Below are 20,919 nucleotides of genomic sequence, written 5' to 3' on the forward strand. Positions count from 1 at the left end.
ATGGCCACTTCGCCCTTTAGCGAATCTGCCCCATGGACTTTTTCAGCAGTAATACAAAGTTAAATTAGAAGCACTGGAACACAGAATTGAAAGTTTCCAAATGTGTTCGCCAAATATTTTAAAAATGTTGTTACTAAACAAAGTCTTTGCTCAGCACCAGACAGACCCATTGACATGTTTTCGTTCTCTCTATTTCAATTTTATATTGTATGTACTGTATATTTTGATGCACAATTTTAACTCAAGCGGGAAATCCTGCCTTGCCCAAATTTCCTTTTTAGGCTAATTTCAGTCCTGACTAGTGATGGGCAAATTTCTCCCGTTTCGATTAGACGAAAAATTTTTGAATTTCCAGTCAAATTTGACCCCGGTGTTAAAGTCAATGGGCGTCTGAATAAAGTTGGCACGCAATGGTTTTGACGCAAGCGACTTTTCCCACGCTGGTCCAAATTTTTTTGACGCCAGCGAATTTTCAAGGGAGTTTTGCAAATTTATTAACCGGCAGCAAAACCCGGAAATTCCCTGTGAGCTCGTGCCTGGCGAATTTATTTGCCCATCGCTAGTTCTGATGCTAAAAGCATGTCAACCCATATCTAACATATATCACAGCAAGCTTTATGTTCCAGAAGTACAATACATTCATTTCAATTGTAATTAAGCAAGAATAACAAAACTTTATTTGTTGTAAACAAAAAAAGAGTTTATTTTGTTCCATTACAGGAAGGTTTATATTTCATTCAGGGAACCTCCTTATCTTATATTGCACTGTATTAACTGTGATACTAGGTTCCATTATTTAAAATGTTAATACTTTTTCTTTTTTTAAATAGAAAATGTAATTGTTATCCATGCTACATTTGACTCACAAATTTGACAGAGCACTGAAGGCCATTTTAAATTCAAGGAAATTAGGTAATAAAATCTTATAGGTCACCAAATGTATACTATGAATATAAAGAAAACCCAAGCTGAAAGAGTAGTTTAAACAAGTCATAAATACATTTAAACTACAGGTATGGGACCTGTTATCCAGAATGCTCGGGACCTGGGGTTCTCCAGATAACAAATCTTTCCGTAATTGGGATCTTCATACCACAACTCTACTAGAAAATCATGTAATTATTAAATAAACCAAAAAGGCTGGTTTTGCCTCCAATAAGGATTAATTATATCTTAGTTGGGATCAAGTACAAGCTACTGATTTATTATTACAGAGAAAAAGGAAATCATTTTAAAAAAAATGGATTAATTGGATAAAATGAAGTCAATGGGAGATGGCCTTTCCATTATTTGGATTTTTTTGGATAATGTATTTCCGGATAACGGTTCCCATACCTGTGTTATATTACCCCCAATATTTCGTTTTGTGGAGGGGAGAAAATGGCATTCCTGGTGGAGCCCAGGTTGTCTCAATTGCTTTAAATCCCCCAATTTTCTTTAAAGGGGGTTTTAAAGAGAAAGTAAAAAAAAAATAACATATTGAAGGCAAAGCATGGTCTTTTCCTAAAATGTCATTCCAACTTCTGAATAAATTCCCTAATGCCTAAATATAATTTGTCTAAGCGTTCACATCATATTAAATAGAGTGTATGCACAGGCACATCTCATCCGTAACATAATAATAATAATAATAATAATAATAATAATAATATAATAGTTTAGTTGGCCAGTAGTGCTTACTAAATGTTTAAAATATGAGGCAGAGAACTATAAAATTAGAGGACAGGAATGTGATCGAATATCGTTTTGCTTAGAAACGGCTCCATCCAAATCCATCAGTTCGTTATTGATAGTCACGTCCATGCATCCAACGTAATGAGCAGAGACTGGAGTAGCTGCCACAGGGATATCTGCTGGAAAAACCATTATGCCTCATTAGTGGAAAAAAAAATATGCCTTTAATTGTGCAGTCAGTAATCACACTCTTCTCTCAATACATACAAAAACCATGATTACCCATGATTAAATTGCTGTAATCTATAAATGAAGAGTTCCGTCTTTAATCATACTCTAGTCGAGACAACAAAAAGAAGGCTAAGATTAAATCGCTACTAATCATTAAATGCAACCTTTTATAGTCAAGTGTCTCCTTAAAAACGTTTTTCATTTTTTTAATAATTGCTTCATCATCTAGAACAAAATATCTTTGGGATCTGTTTCTATTTCGCTGCATGTTATTAACTAATGCACAATTCTTAGCTAAAGGCACAACAGACCAAAAATGATGTTAGTATTGGAGAAAGACACAGAATGTGACTCTCAATAGTCTCTAGTGTTCAGATCTCCAGTATACCTTCAGTTAAATAACAATGGCTCTATCTATCTATCTATCTATCTATCTATCTATCATCTATCTATCCATCCATCTATCTAATCTATAATCCATCCATCCATCCATCTATTAATCATCTATCTATCTATTTAATGTATAATCTATCCATGCATCCATCATCGATCTATTATCTATCCATCTATTATCTATCTATCCATCTATTATCTATCTATCCATCTATCCATCTATCCATCTATCCATCTATCCATCTATTCATCTATCCATCTATCCATCTATCCATCTATCCATCTATTCATCTATCCATCTATCCATCTATCTATCTATCTATCTATCTATCTATCTATCTATCTATCTATCTATCTATCTATCTACTATCTATCTATTGTCTCTTATCTATCTATCAATATATCATCTATCATCTATATACTGTCTACTATCTATCCATGCATCCATCATCGATCATCTATCTATCTATTTAATCTATAATCTATCCATGCATCCATCATCGATCTATTATCTATCCATCTATCATCTATCTATCTATCTATCCATCTATCTATCTATCTATCCATCCATCTATCTATCTATCTATCTATCTATCTATCTATCTATCTATCTATCTATCTATCTATCTATCTATCTATCTATCTATCTATCTATCTATCTATCTATCTATCTATCTATCTATCTATCTATCTATCATTGTCTCTATCTTATCTATCTATCTATCTATCTATCTATCTATCTATCTATCTATCTATCTATCTATCTATCGATCTATCTATCTATCATCTATATATCATCTATCTATCTATCAATCTATCTATATCATCTAGGAATCGATCTATCACCTATCTATCGTCTCTTATCTATCATCTGTCTATTGTCATATATTTATCTATAAACTATCTACTGTCTGATATCTATTTATTGTCTCTTATCTATCCATCAATATATCATCTATCTATCTACTGTCTCTTATCTATCATCTATCTATCTATTGTATCTTATCTATCACCTATCTATCTATCATCTATCTATCTATCTTTCAATCTCTATCATCATCTATCGATCTATGAACAAGTGCAGATGAATTACCTGGAATCCCTCCTAAATAAGTATCAGGATTCTCTTGCATTGCTTGGTCCAGGATAGAGAGTTGCTTATCCAGTTCCACTTGGCTTGCATAAGTAATGTCCGTATAGGAATTAGCATTTAGCACAAGAGTGTTTTTTGTGATGCTCACACTTATTAGAAGGTTTTTGTCTGTACATATTCTCTTTGTTGTCAGTCGTGCGACAGTGGCACTATGTATGCTGACCACAATGCCCTAAGAACAGAAGAAAGATGGAATCAAATTAAGAAAATGGTGCAATATGATGGAACCCTCAACGCAACCCATAGGTCTACAGGTGGAACACAATGGAGTTTTATAGTCATCAAATAGGACAATATTGTTTACTCTGTTACCTTCTGTGGAGTCCTACACAGATACGAATTGAGGGGTTCTATCTATTCTATCCCTTGTAATTAGCTGTTACATATCTGTAACTAAATTATATAAGTATGCTTGTGCAAAAACAGTGACAGGGTCTGTTGCAATTCTGGCTAAACAAATCCGTAACCAAGTCACGCTCCTGCTGGTGTTCAAGGTGGGAAAAAGAAGTGATACCTGTAGGAAGTCAGATCCAAGATCCTCAATAGCAATAGCGAGAGGCACGGTCTCACCATTCACCAGAGAAAACATGACTCCGATTCCAGTAGATGATCTAATATTAAAGGTGATATTCGCTACCCATTCGTCATTTGTTGAAACATCTTATGGAAACAGGTTAAATAAATAAATGTGATTTATTTTAAAATAACAATCTGCTTTCTGATGGTCTAAACTGTAAGGCATACATATATATCTGAGTATCTCTCTATTGGACCCACTGAAGACTCAAGAGAGCTTCTCAGCAGTAATGGGCGAATAAATTCGGCAGGCGCAAATTCACGTTGAATTTCCGCGTTTTGGCACCGGCGAATAAATTCGCAAAACTGCCGTGAACATTCGCAGGCAAATTCATTTTGGACGCGTGTCGGAAATGGGAGAATTTGGCCATCACTACTTCTCTGTGTCAAGTTTAATAAATACAATGTACCTATATATAATATGTAGTGATGGACGAATCTGTCCTGTTTTGCTTTGCCAGAAAATTAGTCACGAAAAATTTGCAAAACTCATTTAAGTCAGTGGGCGTCAAAATAATTCCGCACGTAAATTTTTATACGCGCAACTATTTTATCCAAATGCATTAAAATCAACAGGCGTTCGAATAATTTGGACGCGTGACAATACATATTTGCGCGCCAATTTTGACACGCGACAAATTTTTTTGGATGCAGCGGATTTTTCGCCAGCGAATTCTTATAGCAGTTTTGCGAAAACATTAGTCGGCTGCGAAATGTGGAAATTCAACCGCAAATCCATGAATGTATTTGTTCATCATTTATAACATGTCATTTGCTTTTTATAACCAATCCTTTTTGGAAACGGATTATTAAGACAGTTCAAAATGAAGTAACTTTTAACTCTTTCAACTAGAGCTTGCTAATCTCTAACATGACTCTAAAGCCACCACACTAGGAGATCAGCAGCTTCCAATTTTAGGTGGGTTTTAAGGATTTCTACATTACCGGCTAATTAACCCATCCACAAAATAAACATATTTTGCCCAACCACAAGGCACTTCTACTAACCTCACCCTGAGACACAAGCCTTATCTGATCATTTTAGGTCTAGGTTGAAGAAGAACAGCATAAAAACATTGGTCAAGACTTTTTGTTGCATAAAGATGTAATACAAGGTTAGGAGGGAGAACAATAAACAGAACACAGGTAGTTACAGGCTGAGTGAGAAGTCTATAACATTTGAGTCTAGCTCCTTGTGAAGGTACTTCTGTCATTGTTTAGAAAGAAACAGACAATGATGCACTGGCATAATGATGGACACTTTGCTGAGAAGACTTCAGAAGATCTTACAATTGAGAGGATGAAGTAGATTACCCTTTAACAACCTTCTAGTCTGTCAGGTCAAAGATTTGATCAGCACTTCCATTTGCTCCTTGCAAGGTTGCTTTAAGATCTGTACCATACCAAAGTTCTGGCTTCATTTAAAATGTCACCCTAAATATAGTTCAAGTTCGTTTACTGCCTTGAGCTTTCCTGGGGCAAGCACATAGTTTAGGAGCCCTCGGGCTATAAAGAAAATACACTATAATTTGATGCTTGATTAGGTTAGAGAGTCAGAAATTATTCTATCTACCCATAGATCTTCTATTGCAGTTGAGACATTGACACATTTAATTTGCCCTCAAAAACAGCTTGGCATGGAGTAAAACATTATACAATATACTTACTATAGTTCATTATAAAACGGGCCACTCCACCCCCAGGGTAGTAGGAACCTCTTTCCACAGTCACTAAACAATGTTTACTCTGTTTTCCTTGAATAACTTCCTTTACTCCCAAAGCTCCCTGATTCATCAAGTTCCATCCACGTATACAACCATCTAATCGCGGGTTAATCTGAAAGTTGAGGATACAATTGTGAAGGATTAGGTTGGCTATGTACTGTATGAAAATGCAAGGCTTTGCTAAGATGATTCATAAATGTAACAAATGTCTATAAACTGGGGGGGAAAGTAATTTAGTGCAAAATAATAAAATACGTTCCTCATGAAAACACAATAGTGGACAATTTGCACTTTTCCCCAAAATTAGTTGCCTCTAAAACTACTTTCATCCAAATATGCTCTTCACACTTTCATATAGTTGGGCTCAGCTCCTCTAAGTCTTTACTACCTTCTGTTCCGACTTGGGCGTTGCTGCACCTATTGACACAGGGATGTCGGGAACCTTGGAGCCAATGTAATTCTCCTACCGCACACCTGTAGTTCACCAATCCTGCAATTGGTGGTGCGTTCCTTCCGTTGACCCGGCCAGGTCCCTTAGCAACCAAGAAACGGATCCGCACACACGCTGATTAATGCAGTCGGGGAATATCTCCTTTTATTCAGCCTCCAAACATCAACGTTTCGGGGGGGTTCAGGGGGGGGGGAACCCACCCTTCATCAGGGATATTCCCCGACTGCATTAATTAGCGTGTGTGCGGATCCGTTTCTTATACACATTGGGAACCTTGGAGCTACAGCCTGGTATGGAGGTGGCAATATTTCCGGGGTTCCCCCTACGTCAATGGTCACAGCGAGCAGTTGCACCTAAAGAATAGGGCACAGGTGTCACTTGCACATTGAACAACGTAATTGATGCCAGGTAGACTCCAAAAATATTTGCGATGAAGTGTACATGCAATGGCATCTATTTTGCTGAAATGGACGCAATTGCGGTTGAAACTGTTGAGCCAAGCAAATTGCCCTGTTGTTCCTGCAATGTCGCTAGAATTCTGGGACAAATGCATGTTGGGGAAAAACATGATGAATGTGCTCAAAATCATACTTGTCTCAGCCCAATATTTTAAAATATTTGTAATCCTAGGTAGGTATAAAATCCATATCTATATACGTCTTGGCATCACCACCTTCCATAAGGGGTTTTCCCTGTAGTTAACGTCACAACTGAAGTCAGGAGGTGTTATGTTTTATTTTAATATTTTATTTTAACCTCATTCCATCCTTAGATTGCTTTGCAAATAGAACAGAAATATCTGGTGCTATAAAAAAAATACACTTTTCCAGGGCTGTAGAAAGTGTTTTATAAATGGGAGAAACAAAAAATATGATCCATGATCTACTCCTTACTCACCTACATTTGTTTCTGATAATGTCCAGAAACGCTTAAACATATTTGTTTGAAGGCTACTGGTAGTATTGTTCATATAAAGCCCATATAAATTGTATACCTAGGGGGGAAATTTTATTACACATTAAGATTATTGAAGGCATTTGATGCTTGCTTGCAAACCCTCTGAAGTGTAGGGGGAATACTTGGTCCATCCAATATACGATTCCAAAATGCCTCAATATGGCATTCCATTTGTTCTGGATATGCTTCTTCTGGTAAATGTTAGGTAACATTCATTGTTTTCATTACAGTTTACAACTGTAACTCATGATACCTTCTTAGCACAATTTAGGAACCCCTGGACTGTTGCCAGCATAGTACCAACTGATGCTTTCACATTATATAAAACAAATGGGCGTTACAATTTACACTCACCGGTTTAATGATATTATCAACTTTTCTGGGCAATCCTGCAATGTAGACTTTTATTTCTAAAATACCATTTGAGGATTTGAAGAGGCTTCTTGGGTTATTGATGTTCATTACGGCTTCTTTTGCTATTTTTACACTGATGATGTTCTCCAACTCTTCCACAGTTATCTACAACAGAAAAGCCAAACTGTTTTTGCCATGATGATCATTCTGTTATAAGTATACTGGAATTTAATTCCACCATCAGAAGGATGGAATCTAAACTCAGAAGGAGAAACAGGTATGGGATCTGTTATCCGAAAACCCATTATCCAGAAATCTCTGAATTATAATCAAATAATTCAGACTTTTAAAAATAGTTTCCTTTTTCTCTGTAATAATAAAACAGTACCTTGTACTTGATCCTAACTAAAAGTGGCCATACCCCTATACATTGACTAATAAGATGCAGAGGTTAAATCTGACCATGTATGGCCACCTTTAGATATTCTTAAAACTTATTGGAGGCAAAACTATTTTGATGGGTTTATTTAATCTTAATTTGTTTAGATGATTTAGGGGGTAATTTATCAAAGTCCGAATGCCAAAAACTGGAAAAATTTGATGGTTTTTTCGTATAAAATATGAATTTTTGGTGGGAAAAAAACCACAATTTTTTTGGAATTTTTAAAGCCCAAGGGTGTTAAAAGTGCGAATTACAAAGTACTCAAACTCAGACCTGCTCAGTTCCTGTAGAAGTCAATGGGAGAAGTCCCGACGACATCCTGATCTGCTCTGAGTTTCGTACAATAATCTGAACATTTTGTGGTTTTCGGGCAAAAATCCGAAACATTCTACAATCCATTTTTTTGTAGACTATCAAGTTTTTTTCCCACAAGTGAAATTTTCGAAAAAGGATTGATATATAAGGGTAAAAATCAGTACAGATTTGGTCGTACTATTTTATATAAAAATATCAGAAATTTTCAGATAATACCCTCCAATTCTGGAAATCCCCAGGTCCCGAACATTCTGGATAACCAGTTTCATACCTGTATAGATATAGATCATAGATATATAGATCAAAAGCATAGGATCGATAGAAGGAGGGTCAGAAGGAAGTAAGGGAGTAAGGATTGGATCTGAAATTAGAAGGAGATATAGATACAATATAGGTAATGTTCACTTTAATTCCTTCTCAGATATGTGTGCAAAAAATTTTATTATTTATGTTCTCAGGTCAGAATTAATAATTCTTTTTTTATTTTCACACAAAAATTGTTGTGCGTACCACAATTTGTTGTGTGCACTGGCCTCAAGGGCACAGTTTAGGGGGAACACTGGATACAGATCATAGATATATATATACAGTACTAGGGATGGACCGAATCCCCAAATCCTTGGTGAAAGATTCGGGCGAATACCAAACCGAATCCTAATAAGGGGCAAGAAAGGAAAAAGAGGGGAAAAAAATCTTCTTTTGTGAAGAAAAGTCATGTGATTTCCCTACCTGCCCCTAATTTACATATGCAAATTAGGATTCGGATTCAGGTTCAGACAGGCACAAGGATTGTGAATCTGAATCCTGCTGAAAAAGGCCGAATCCCGAACCGAATCCTGGATTCGGTGCATCCCTTTACAGTACATCAGAAGGATGGGATCCAGTTAGAGGGGGGGGGGGGATCAAAAGGATGGGATCTGAAATAACAAGGAGATAAAGATATAAATCATACTTATATACATCAGAAGGATCTGAACTTAGGTGGAGGAGGATCAGAAAGGAGGGTAAGGATGGAATCTGAAATTAGCAGGAGACATAGAGATAGATCATCAGAAGGGTGGTATTTGTAATTAGAAGGATTATCAGAAGGAAGAGTAGAAGGTTTAACATCAAGGAACATAAAAGTAGAGGACCATGTAGAAGGCTTGGGTTGTCTTCTACTTGGTTTGTCAAATGTGCATATAAGACTTTGTTCAGAGCAAAGGTATTGGAGAAGGAAAGGAAGGAAGGGGCAACTTACAATATGCCACTCCCCATTATTGATTGCCTTGCCGCCAGTTGTTACTTTTGTCCACAATTCATTCTTAAACTGAATTTCAATCTTCCCATCGCGGAGAGCAAGCAGGAACCACGACGTACTATCGGCAGACTCTGCGTACAAAATCACTCCCTCTCCATCGTATGTTCGAAAGTCGAATTCAGCTGAAAAGCTGTTTTTGAAAAATGACAGATAAAACATCCATGACCCTTAAAGATTACCTATAAAAATGAATCTTGTCCAGTTAAACCGAGAGCATGAACTGCTTTAGGCTCATGGCACATGCAGCAGCCAGTCTTTGGAGGTGAATCTGAAAGAGTAACTTTCTGTAGCAACAGATCCTGAAGACACGAATTTCATCGAAACAAATGGAAAACACTGCTGTAGCCCTCCATAAAACTGATCATATATAGTGATGGGCGAATTTATCCGCCAGGCGCGAATTTGCGGCGAATTTGCGCGATTCTTTTTTTTCTCTAAAAAACGGACGCCGGAGTCAAAAATGGACGCCGGCGTCAAAAACGGGCGCCGGCGTAAAAAAAGGGCACCGGCGTAAAAAAACGAGACGAAATTCGCGAAACGGCGCAAATTCACCCATCACTGATCATATATTAAGGCAGCCACAATAATTTAGGTCATATTTATGTGAGGCAACAACAGGCACATAAGTAGCAACAAAAATTCCAGCAAGGTACTGCCCTGCTTAATATATTGTGTTACTTGAGAAGCACAGGGCAGCATTGGCTGGTGTACTTAAACTGTGGCAGAAAGCTAAATGTGTTGTTTAAACAAATGGCCTGCAGGTGTCACTGTGCCCATGAGTTATACTGTGTATACATAGTACTTTCTATACTGCTTAAGAGTGATAGAGTTGGAAGTTACTGTTGTGTAATGGCTGCATGAACATGCTAATAAAGCACTGTTATACTCTACTCATCCTAGGCTACCAAAACATAACCAATTGACGATGAGATGTCTTATACCTCTGCAGTAGTCTGAACCTTTTCTCCCAAACCCTGATGAGCCTACCATACCTTTTACTGCTCGGATTTGTATGTTGGAAAATCGGCTAGAAAAACATAATACTAAGGGGCACATTTACTTAGGGTCGACTATCGAGGGTTAATTAACCCTCGATATTCGACCGTCGAAGTAAAAGCCTTCGAATATCGAAGTCAAAGGATTTACCGCTATTCATTCGTTTCGAACGATCGTAGGAAAAATCATTCAATCGAACGATTAAATACTTCGAATCGAACGATTCGAAGGATTTTAATCCATTGATCGAACAATTTTCCTTTGATCAAAAATTGGCTAGAAAGCCTATGGGGATCTTACCCATAGGCTAACATTGATGCTAGGTAGGTTTTAGGTGGCGAAGTAGGGGGTTGAAGTTTTTTTAAAGAGACAGTACTTCGACTATCGAATGGTCGAATAGTCGAACAATTTTTAGTTTGAATCGTTCGATTCGAAGTCGAAGTCGTAGTCGAAGTAGCCAATTCGATGGTCGAAGTAGCCAAAAAAAACCTTTGAAATTCGAAGTATTTTTTATTCTATTCCTTCACTCGAGCTAAGTAAATGTGCCCCTAAATAAAATGCCTCTGGCTATGTTGCTGCAAAGTAACCTTTTACATTTATCCAGAGGTTGTTCTGCCTTGGGCCGGAGGCAGTTGGGGGGTGTTGGGAGATATAGTAGTAAGTCAAGAGACTGGATATCTCTGAATTGTATTGCCTTCAATTTCATCTTGTGATTTCAATATCAGAGTGCTACTGTTGTGCTTGCTGTGTGTGACCCTTCTGCTCTCAAAGTGAGTGAATGAAACACTTGTATCTGCCAAAGGCACATGGGGCAGATTTATCAGGGGAAGAACTGAAAATTCTAATTTTTAAATTCTAATTTCGAGTTTATTTTAGTGTAATTCAACTACGAAATGGTCCATATTTGATTTGAATTTAAAATAAATTTGAAATTCGAATTTTGAAATTTATCATGCACTGTCTCTTTAAGAATTTGAATTTGACTATTCGCCATCGAAACCCTGCCAAATTGGTGTTTTAGCCTATGGGGTACCTTCTACAATCAATTTGGAGTAGTTTGGTGAACTTTTGAAAAAAAATTTTGGCGATACAATTTTTTTTTTAGTGAAAAATTTGAATCGAATTCAATTGAATTTGATTAGAATCCGATTAGAATTTGCAGCTCAATCCTATTCACCCGATTTTAAAAAATTAGATTTTTTTTTCAATAAATTTTGATTGGTCGTTTTTTTCTAATTTCGAGTTTATGGGAGTTGAATTGAACTCGAAATTTGACCCTTGATAAATCTGCCCCATGTTTTACACTAGGAGGCAGATTTATCAAGGGTCGAATTGAAAATTCGAATTCGACTAGGGAATAGTCAAAATTAGATTCGAGTTTAAAAAAAATTCGAAATTTGAATTCTGAAATTAATCATGTTTCTATTTTGTTTCATGTTTTTTTTTTTTCAAAAGTCCACCAAATGACTCCAAATTGATTGTAGAAGGTCCCCCCATAGGCTAAAACACCAATTTGGCAGGTTTTAGATTGGCAGTAGTCTAATTCTTAAAGGGACAGTACATAATAAATTTTGAAATTTGAATTTTTTTTCAAATTCGAATCGAATTTGAACTATTCCCTAGTCAAAGTACACAAAAAACACTTGAAATTTGAATTTTTTCAATTCAAGAATTCAAAAAATTCCTTTGATAAATCTGCCCCGTACTGTCCATTTAAGAATTCAAATTTGATTATTCGTCATCTAAAACCTGCCGAATTGGTGTTTTTGCCTGTGGGGGACCTCCTACAATAAGTTTGGAGTCGTTTGGTGGAATGTTGAAAAAAAAAATTTTTGGTGAAAAAATTTTAATCGAATTTGCTTGATCCTATTCACCCAAATATAATTTTTTTTAAATAAATTTCGATTGGTCATTCTTTTTTGAATTTCAAGTTTATGGGACTTGATGGGATAAACTTGAAATTCGACCCTTGATAAATCTGCCCCTAGATCTTCCAAACACAATCATAATTGGTGGAAAAAGAGAATCACAAGCTGGTGATATAGAGGGTTCATATCTTTTTTTTGTAATTTAAATTTTATTAAGTTTAAAGAGTAAAAAAAAAAGAAAGAAAAAATAAAGAAAAAATTGCAGTTACAGTCAAGGCGAGGGTTCATATCTTAAGTTAACAGACTGAAAATTAAGTTTCCTTTTAACATTTCACCATCTTGCCCCTGTTTTAATAAATTATCCACAATATGTGTTGCAGTTAATCCTTTATTTATATGTGTTTATTAGTTTTTTTTTTGCTTTCATTCTTCCAGTTTTTTTTATACAAAAAAAGCATATAAAGATAAGTAATGCTTACCGACTAACATCAGGCAGTTTGAATCTTAAATACACTACTGGTATCCCTGTGAACTGTTCAGCCAGGAACAGCAGCTCATAATTTGTTTCAAGATTAAGCGGGACACAAACAGGAATACTCTAGAGAAAAAGTGGTAAGGAAAGGAGGAATTACATAGGTCTAATAACAGTTTGCCCTTATATTCCAGCCATGACTGGGCATATATTTTTATTATCATTATAAACATGTATTTATCATAATCTGCAGAGCTCTTTAATTGATTTCTAATATCCTTATCATTTACAGTAGGGGGTACATTATCCCTTATAATACATGAGTGATACTCAGAGTTCCCTGTATAACTCAGCCTGAAGCCTTGTGCCTTTATATGGTCACAGAACAACCCCTCAGTGACCTCTAATATCCTTATCATTTACAGTAGGGGGTACATTATCCCTTATAATACATGAGTGATACTCAGAGTTCCCTGTATAACTCAGCCTGCAGCCTTGTGCCTTTATATGGTCACAGAACAACCCCTCAGTGACTTCTAATATCCTTATCATTTACAGTAGGGGGTACATTATCCCTTATAATACATGAGTGATACTCAGAGTTCCCTGTATAACTCAGCCTGCAGCCTTGTGCCTTTATATGGTCACAGAACAACCCCTCAGTGACTTCTAATATCCTTATCATTTACAGTAGGGGGTACATTATCCCTTATAATACATGAGTGATACTCAGAGTTCCCTGTATAACTCAGCCTGTAGCCTTGTGCCTTTATATGGTCACAGAACCCCACAGTGACTTCTAATATCCTTATAATTTACAGCAGGGGGTACATTATCCCGTATAATACATGAGTGATACTCAGAGTTCCCTGTATAACTCAGCCTGAAGCCTTGTGCCTTTATATGGTCACAGAACAACCCCTCAGTGACCTCTAATATCCTTATCATTTACAGTAGGGGGTACATTATCCCTTATAATACATGAGTGATACTCAGAGTTCCCTGTATAACTCAACCTGCAGCCTTGTGCCTTTATATGGTCACAGAACAACCCCTCAGTGACTTCTAATATCCTTATCATTTACAGTAGGGGGTACATTATCCCTTATAATAAACGAGTGATACTCAGAGTTCCCTGTATAACTCAGCCTGCACCCTTGTTCCTTTATATGGTCACAGAACAACCCCTCAGTGACTTCTAATATCCTTATCATTTACAGTAGGGGGTACATTATCCCTTATAATTCATGAGTGATGCTCAGATTTCCCTCAAGCAGTTTAACCTAAATATATCCAATGACTATACAATGTAACAGTAACATATTTACAGCACCACAGGATGGCAGCATTGAGCTATTACATCTCATAGACAAAAGTAAACTCAAACCCGCAGAATAAAATGTTGGTCTTCACTCCATCATGTTACTGGTAAAATCAGGTGTAGAACAAATCCCGACAGTAAGGTGCAGCCTGCACTTTATCACAAGAGTCATGAAATATTTATTCGTATACACACACAGAACGAGTCTGTAGTGTATAAAAAGAATATCACTTCTAATGAACCTTCTGTATTCACTCTGCAATCACGTTTTTAAAAAATGATTCAGTATAAACTGATACAATCAAACTGTCACATGGCTGTCACTGTATGTAAGAGGCAGCTTTTCACTGGCAAATTCACATTTGCATATTTTTGGGATTCCATTCCTGCCAGTGGTTAATTGCTCAGTTGGCTGAAATACCAATACTGTGCCATTACCCTGGGCCTCTTCCGGTAACAGTTTCAGAACAACAAAAGCCCTGCATCTTGTGTTAGTACAGATATAAGATTCGTTATCTGGAAACCCAATTTGAATTATGGGAAGGCCAAACCCTTTAGACTCCATTTAAAATAATGATTTTTTTTAAATAATTCCTTTTTTCCTGTAATAATAAAACAGTACTTTGTACTTGATCCCAACTAAGATATAATTAATCCTTATTGGAAGCAAAACCAGCCTATTGGATTTATAAAGGGGGTTATTTTTTTTTTTTTACTATAAAATCTGAATTTTTAGTGCAAAAGAAAACTCTAATTTTTCAAGAATTATTATACCAAGAGGATGGAAAAAGTCTGAATCCGAAAATACACTGTCTTAGACCTACTGCGGTTATATATAAGTCAATGGGAGAGGTCCCTATCCTATTTGGAAGGTTCTGTGGTCTGCTCTGGAATTAGCCTGAAAATCCGACTACTTCGGACTGTTCGGGCAGAAATCCATAAAATGTGGGCTTTACGGGGGAAAAGTCTGAAAAAAATCATACAATTCTGGATTTTATCGAGTGTGTCCCTGATCTGATTGAATTGTGCTTTTCTAATAATAAATAAGGTCACATTGTGGATTCTAGTTTGGTCCGACTTTTTTAATTTAAAAAAAACAGAAAAAATAACCCCTAAATGTTTACATTATTTTTTAGTAGACTTAAGGTATGGAGATCCAAAATACAGAAAGATCCCTTATCCGGAAAACCCCAGGTCCCAAACTTTCTGGATAACAGGTCCCATACCTGTAATTAGTTATATACTGTATGTATAGGTATGGGACCTGTTATCCAGAATGCTCGGGGACCTGGGGTTTTTTGGATAATGGATCTTTCTGTAATTTGGATCTTCATACCTTAAGTCTACTAGAAAATCATGTAAACATTAAATAAACCCAATAGGCTGGTTTTGCTTCCAATAAGGATTAATTATATCTTAGCTGGGATAAAGTATAAGCTACTGTTTTATTATTACAAAGAAAAAGGAAATCATTTTTAAATTAAATTAATTAAATTATAATGGCGTCTATGGGAGACATGCTTTTATTTAAAGGACCAGTAACATAATTTTTTTCTAAATTCGTTAGTATACAACGGAATAAAAACCCACAAAGACAAATTAAACTTTGAAATCACTAAGTCTTTATTAAGAAATAACTTACGGAAACTCCGCTTGCGCTCCTCTTCAGAAAAGGCGATCCGGCGATCCATCGTGCGGCGCTCAATTTCTCCTCCTATAAGGCTATCTCCTATAAGGAAGGCAGGGAGGAGAAATTGAGCGCCGCACGATGGATCGCCGGATCGCCTTTCCTGAAGAGGAGCGCAAACGGAGTTTCGGTAAGTTATTTCTTAATAAAGAATTTGCGATTTCAAAGTTTAATTTGTCTTGTTGTTTTTTCTTTTCGTTGTATACTACAGAATTGTTTTTATAAAATGTTACTGGTCCTTTAATTCAGAGTATTCTGGATAAATGGTTTCCGGATAATGGATCCCGTACCTGTATATGTGTAACTAGTTATAGTAGATCATGCCCAGTCCCGTTTTTATCCAGTGCAGCTGTGAGTAGAACAGTGAGCGATTCTCATTATACTGTTTGCTATATAAAGACAATTGTTCCTAAATGAAAGCCACAGATGTCTGAAAATGTCTATTTTTATTTCCCTTTCATGTTAATTCAAGAGAACCTTTCCAGCCGGAGATAATATTAGTTAAGGGCCCTTCAGTGTAGAAAAACAATGTTCCCGCTGTGCAGCACAAAACTGCCATTCACACAGGCGTAAGCTCGGCTCTGTATAATGCAGATTCGGCGAGCAAAACCCAGGAGCTTTTAAGGGCTTAAAGAAAATCTTAGTTACTGGCACGTGCCAGCGAGTGTGCCACATCTTAGCCGGAATTACACAACACTAGAGACCTGCAGGGAGGCATTGTTCTCGGAGTCACTGTTAGAATGTGCCAATGTCAGGAGAAGGTTTCACGCAAGGGGTTTGAAGCTAAAGTGATTATAGTGTAGCGCAGAGAGGGCACTGGGGCATCTGTCATTGGAGTAAAAATCATGTATCGCCATGTATATGTTATATATATATATAATACAGAAAAGCCATGAATATCTTGTAAATTATATCCTTATAAACGGTGAGTTCTGATGTCATATAGAAGTTACCTTGGAGTTCCATGACCTGTATAAAAACACTCGGCCTTCGGCCTCGAACTTTTATATGGTCATGAAACTCCTCGGTAATTTATAATATCCTTATAATTTACAAGAGGGGGTACTTTATTCACTATATATTTGCAATTCTTAGGAGATAATTTAGGAATATATATATATATATATATATATATATATATATATATATATATATATATTTGCCAATACAGGTATGGGATCCGTTATCCAGAAAGCTCAGAATTACAGAAGTATCATTCCCCATGGACTTCATTTTTAACAAATAATTCACATGTTTAAGCTCAGCTGTATTCTCTGCCAGAGGTTATTGCCAAAGAGCAGATGTCTGCATTTAAGTCACGAATCCTCTGAATTGGTGATATGTCCCGGTGACTGGGAAAATTAAAGGGGGAAATGTAAATTTAATATAAGCTTCATCATATTGAAATAAGATGTTTTCTAAATACAATCAATACCAATTCTGTACTGTTTCTGAAATAATCAAGTTTATCTTCACTATTCCTCTCTCAGCATCTGTTTCTCTTCAAGCAGCAGTTGGGTGTCAGATATTTATTGACTATCAAAATATCTTATAGGGGGGCTCCTTTTGCCCAGTAGCGATCCTAGAGGGCGGCGGTCTCTGGTGCGTGACGCGCAGCCGAGCCCTGCCCCCCTCCGTACGGCCTTTGGCCGCATTTGTCAGTGGTGCACGGACTGCCGGGGGGCCCTGAGGGGGTGCGGGCCCTGGCCCGCTCGCACCCCCTGCTCCCCCGGTAGTTCCGCCACTGCTTTTGCCTAGAAGATGTATTAGAGCTCAATGAAAATCACCAGGCATTCACTAACCAGTGAAAAATTTGTAAGCGTCCACTTCGCCAGGTACAAATGCTTTCAGACAACGCTAATTCCCTAATATGCAGAGTTTCGTCCCGGGCTCCGAACGCTGGCAATTTTTCGCTATTGGTACTTTCGGTAATGCGATCATTTCAAAGTGTCCAAATGGGCGTCCGTTTATTGTAGCCGGCGTCTAAATGAGTGCTGGCGTCGGAACCGTCCGTGGCATTGAAATTTTTTCGACACCCCCGAATTTTCACTGCAAAATCACTAGCAATAACGCATAGGAGATGCCCAGAGCTCTGGGCAATGGGCAGTCAACAGAGGTTCCACAAATCACTCAATAAACAACACAAAAGCACATCAGCCGTTCCACTGGTGACCCGCCGCAGTATTTCTACTGGAAAATAACACCCATAAAACCTCTCCGTCTATTGAGATGAATAGCATGAGCGCCTCGGCGCAATAACTGGCTGTAGCCTTAAGCCGTGCACATGGCGGCTCAGTGTTTCATTACAGCTCAATAAAGAACTTTGCTAAGTCCGTGTCATTACTTTAAAAGTTATGTTGGTAATTCTCTACTTAGGCCGTGATCTTAAAGCATAAAATTAATGGTCGGTATCATGGCTGGTTGTGCCTGTAAGATTACTTCAGACAACAGAAGAAAGTAAACTGATGCTGCTTAACAGAAATGACATGCAAGCCTAGAGGGGACGCACCTGCCACCCAAACATCATTTGGGAGAGATTTACAGGAAGATGAAGAACCCCCTTTAAAGGAGACCCGTCACCAAAAAAAAATTATTCAAAATCCTATTTTATCACATTTGTCAAGCAAAATGAACTTTAATTACACTATATAAATTATTTGAATATTGTTTCCTTTAGTCTGGGAATTCAAAATGATAGAAAGCAGGCAGCAGCCATTTTGTGGACACTGTTTTAAGGCAAGCTTAACTTCATCTCAGAATCTTGTTTGTGCACCAGAATGGGGGACCTGATGTCCATCCCCATGCCCTGGTTACACAATTAAATGGTAAAGAGAACGGGGGAATGTGGAGAGCAGTGACATCTAGGAAGTGCTGACAGGAAAGTGAAAGTAATTGTCTGCCCCTCCTCTATGCCCAGGGCAATATTTGATCGACAGCTGAGATTTTTAAATGAGCTTACAACAGCTATGAATGCTTTAATAAAAAATAGAAATTGGATTTCATGTTTAATTTGAAAAGGACTTTTATTATACAGATTTTTGTGTCTGGGTGACAGGTCCACTTTAAAGCATAAAGAACCAAGGCAAATGCAAATCTATCCAGCCTTTAAGCCCAACACGGACTCACCCTAAGAATTCTACTAAGAATGGGGTCATTAAGGGACAACGCTGCAAATCAAGCCACCATAAAATTGGATCAACTCTTGTGTGTATATTGATGCAATTCATTAAAGGTTCTTGCAGGGACTTGATAACAATAACAATAACAATAACCCAATATCTGGATTGGATCTGGATTAGACTACCCCAATATAAAACACACCTATAGTCCTTTCTCTAAAGGGAAAGAGTGAAAGTACCATGCTGGACAAACAACAGTTACTGATTTATTGCAACTACTGTATATTTTTGAGTCCACTGAGGAGTGGGATTACTTGGCCAAAGCCCTTCAAATGGTTGGTCAAGAGGTTGAACTGTTTGGCACACTTATACTAGAAAGACATTTTTTAGAATATCATTCTGTACCCCTACATCTCCACAGTGTCGGACTGGCCCACCGGGATACCAGGAAAAACTCCCGGTGGGCCCAGGTGTTAGTGGGCCTCTTGCTTCTAAACATTTGGCCTATTTCATGGTCATTCCTTCATTTCTTTATGGGAACAAAGAGGTTTAATAATGGAAGAATAGAGTATAGCATGTAGTTGAGTGAGGTTCCAATTGTCTAGAATTTGGGCCCTCAGCCTAAGGTTTTCTGGTGGGCCCCTGGCATCCCAGTCCGACACTGCATCTCCATGATTCCCCTCTGTGTAGGGTTCTGGCCTAACTTAGTGCTGTCCAACTGGATATTTACAGACCAGATGTGGCGACTCCAAGACATACTAATGGCCTCCAGCTTTCCAAGGGTAATACTGACTTCTGGGTATGACATTATAATCTTATAAAAATCCTGGTCCTTTAAGATGCCAAAATTCAAACATAGTTGGTGACATCTAAAATGATATCTACAGTAGGGGTAATATTATACAAACACTTAGGAATGCATGATTACTTACCTCACAAGAGGTCTTGTCCTGAGCCAGCTTATATTTCCTTCTGCCGTCACAGTAGCAAGTGTAACCTCCAGGGTTGTTAACACAGATTTGACTGCACGACCTTACAGCACATTCATCAATATCTGTAAAAAAAAAAAAGGTAAAACAAAAAAGTATCATCAGGAGGGACTTGTTTCTTAGTGATTGCCATTTACTGAGTCATCCCTGACCATGGCGGAAGGGAAAGAAAAAGAAACAAGAACATGTTGCTTCTTTTTAAGCAACAGCAGGGTAAGCTACAAAACCAAAAACAATAATTCTTTCATAAGCCCCAGCCCATCTTATCATAATTGTTATTAAAGGAGAAGGAAAGATACCAAGGCAGTTTATTGGCAATAGATTAGCCACAACAGTGCAAGCTAGAACTCCATTTTTATTCTTTAGAATGCTTTTCAATAGCTGAGTTAACAGCTCTAGACACTATCTCTGTTGTTTAGGACAGCAGCTGACATATTAGCTGATGTGATGTCACTTCCTGCCTGAGTCTCTCTCTGCTCACTCATAACTCTGAGCTCAGGGAGGGGAGGGGGAGAGGAGCAAACTGAGCATGCTCAAGCCCAAGCCCTGGAGGTTTAAGCTGAAAACAGGAAGTCTGATACAGAAGTCCATGTGTACACAATAGAAGGAAAGAAATGCTGTGTTTCTTTTGACAGAGGACTAGGAACAGCATTACTTTGAGGGTTTACTAGTCTGTACATATAGACCTTTTCTGATAAAGCTGACTTAGTTTTAACCTTTCCTTCTCCGTTAAGAACAAACTGTTTATTTTCATTTCGAAAGCTTGCTGAAACTCTGGGCTGGCACAATAAATTTAGGATATAAATACACCATTTCCAGTCATATTCAGTTCACCTTTAAACACCAACAGAAACAAAGGGCATATTAATCCAGTACACCTTGCATATACTTTATACA

At 37.4% G+C, this 20,919-nt stretch overlaps 1 protein-coding gene across 2 annotated transcripts in view; it reads right to left on the reverse strand.

The window, feature by feature from the left end:
- Positions 1 to 678: 678 nt before the first annotated feature.
- The window catches only part of pros1.S (protein S S homeolog), a 39,039-nt gene continuing 18,798 nt past the window's right edge, over positions 679 to 20,919 (reverse strand). The window contains exons 8-15 of one of the 2 annotated variants that reach the window (XM_018248852.2): positions 19,966 to 20,087; positions 12,914 to 13,032; positions 9,511 to 9,700; positions 7,514 to 7,678; positions 5,695 to 5,863; positions 3,966 to 4,111; positions 3,392 to 3,623; positions 679 to 1,850 (exon numbers count right to left, since the gene is read on the reverse strand). In XM_018248852.2, the coding sequence (XP_018104341.1) occupies positions 1,708 to 1,850; positions 3,392 to 3,623; positions 3,966 to 4,111; positions 5,695 to 5,863; positions 7,514 to 7,678; positions 9,511 to 9,700; positions 12,914 to 13,032; positions 19,966 to 20,087 (1,286 nt within the window). In that variant the 3' untranslated portion in view covers positions 679 to 1,707. Of the gene's footprint in view, positions 1,854 to 3,391; positions 3,624 to 3,965; positions 4,112 to 5,694; positions 5,864 to 7,513; positions 7,679 to 9,510; positions 9,701 to 12,913; positions 13,033 to 19,965; positions 20,088 to 20,919 lie in introns of both variants that reach the window. The other variant, XM_018248851.2, reaches the window with a different exon arrangement.

The sequence above is a fragment of the Xenopus laevis genome, chromosome 2S (genome assembly GCF_017654675.1).
Source record: "Xenopus laevis strain J_2021 chromosome 2S, Xenopus_laevis_v10.1, whole genome shotgun sequence".
Lineage (NCBI taxonomy): Eukaryota > Metazoa > Chordata > Amphibia > Anura > Pipidae > Xenopus > Xenopus laevis.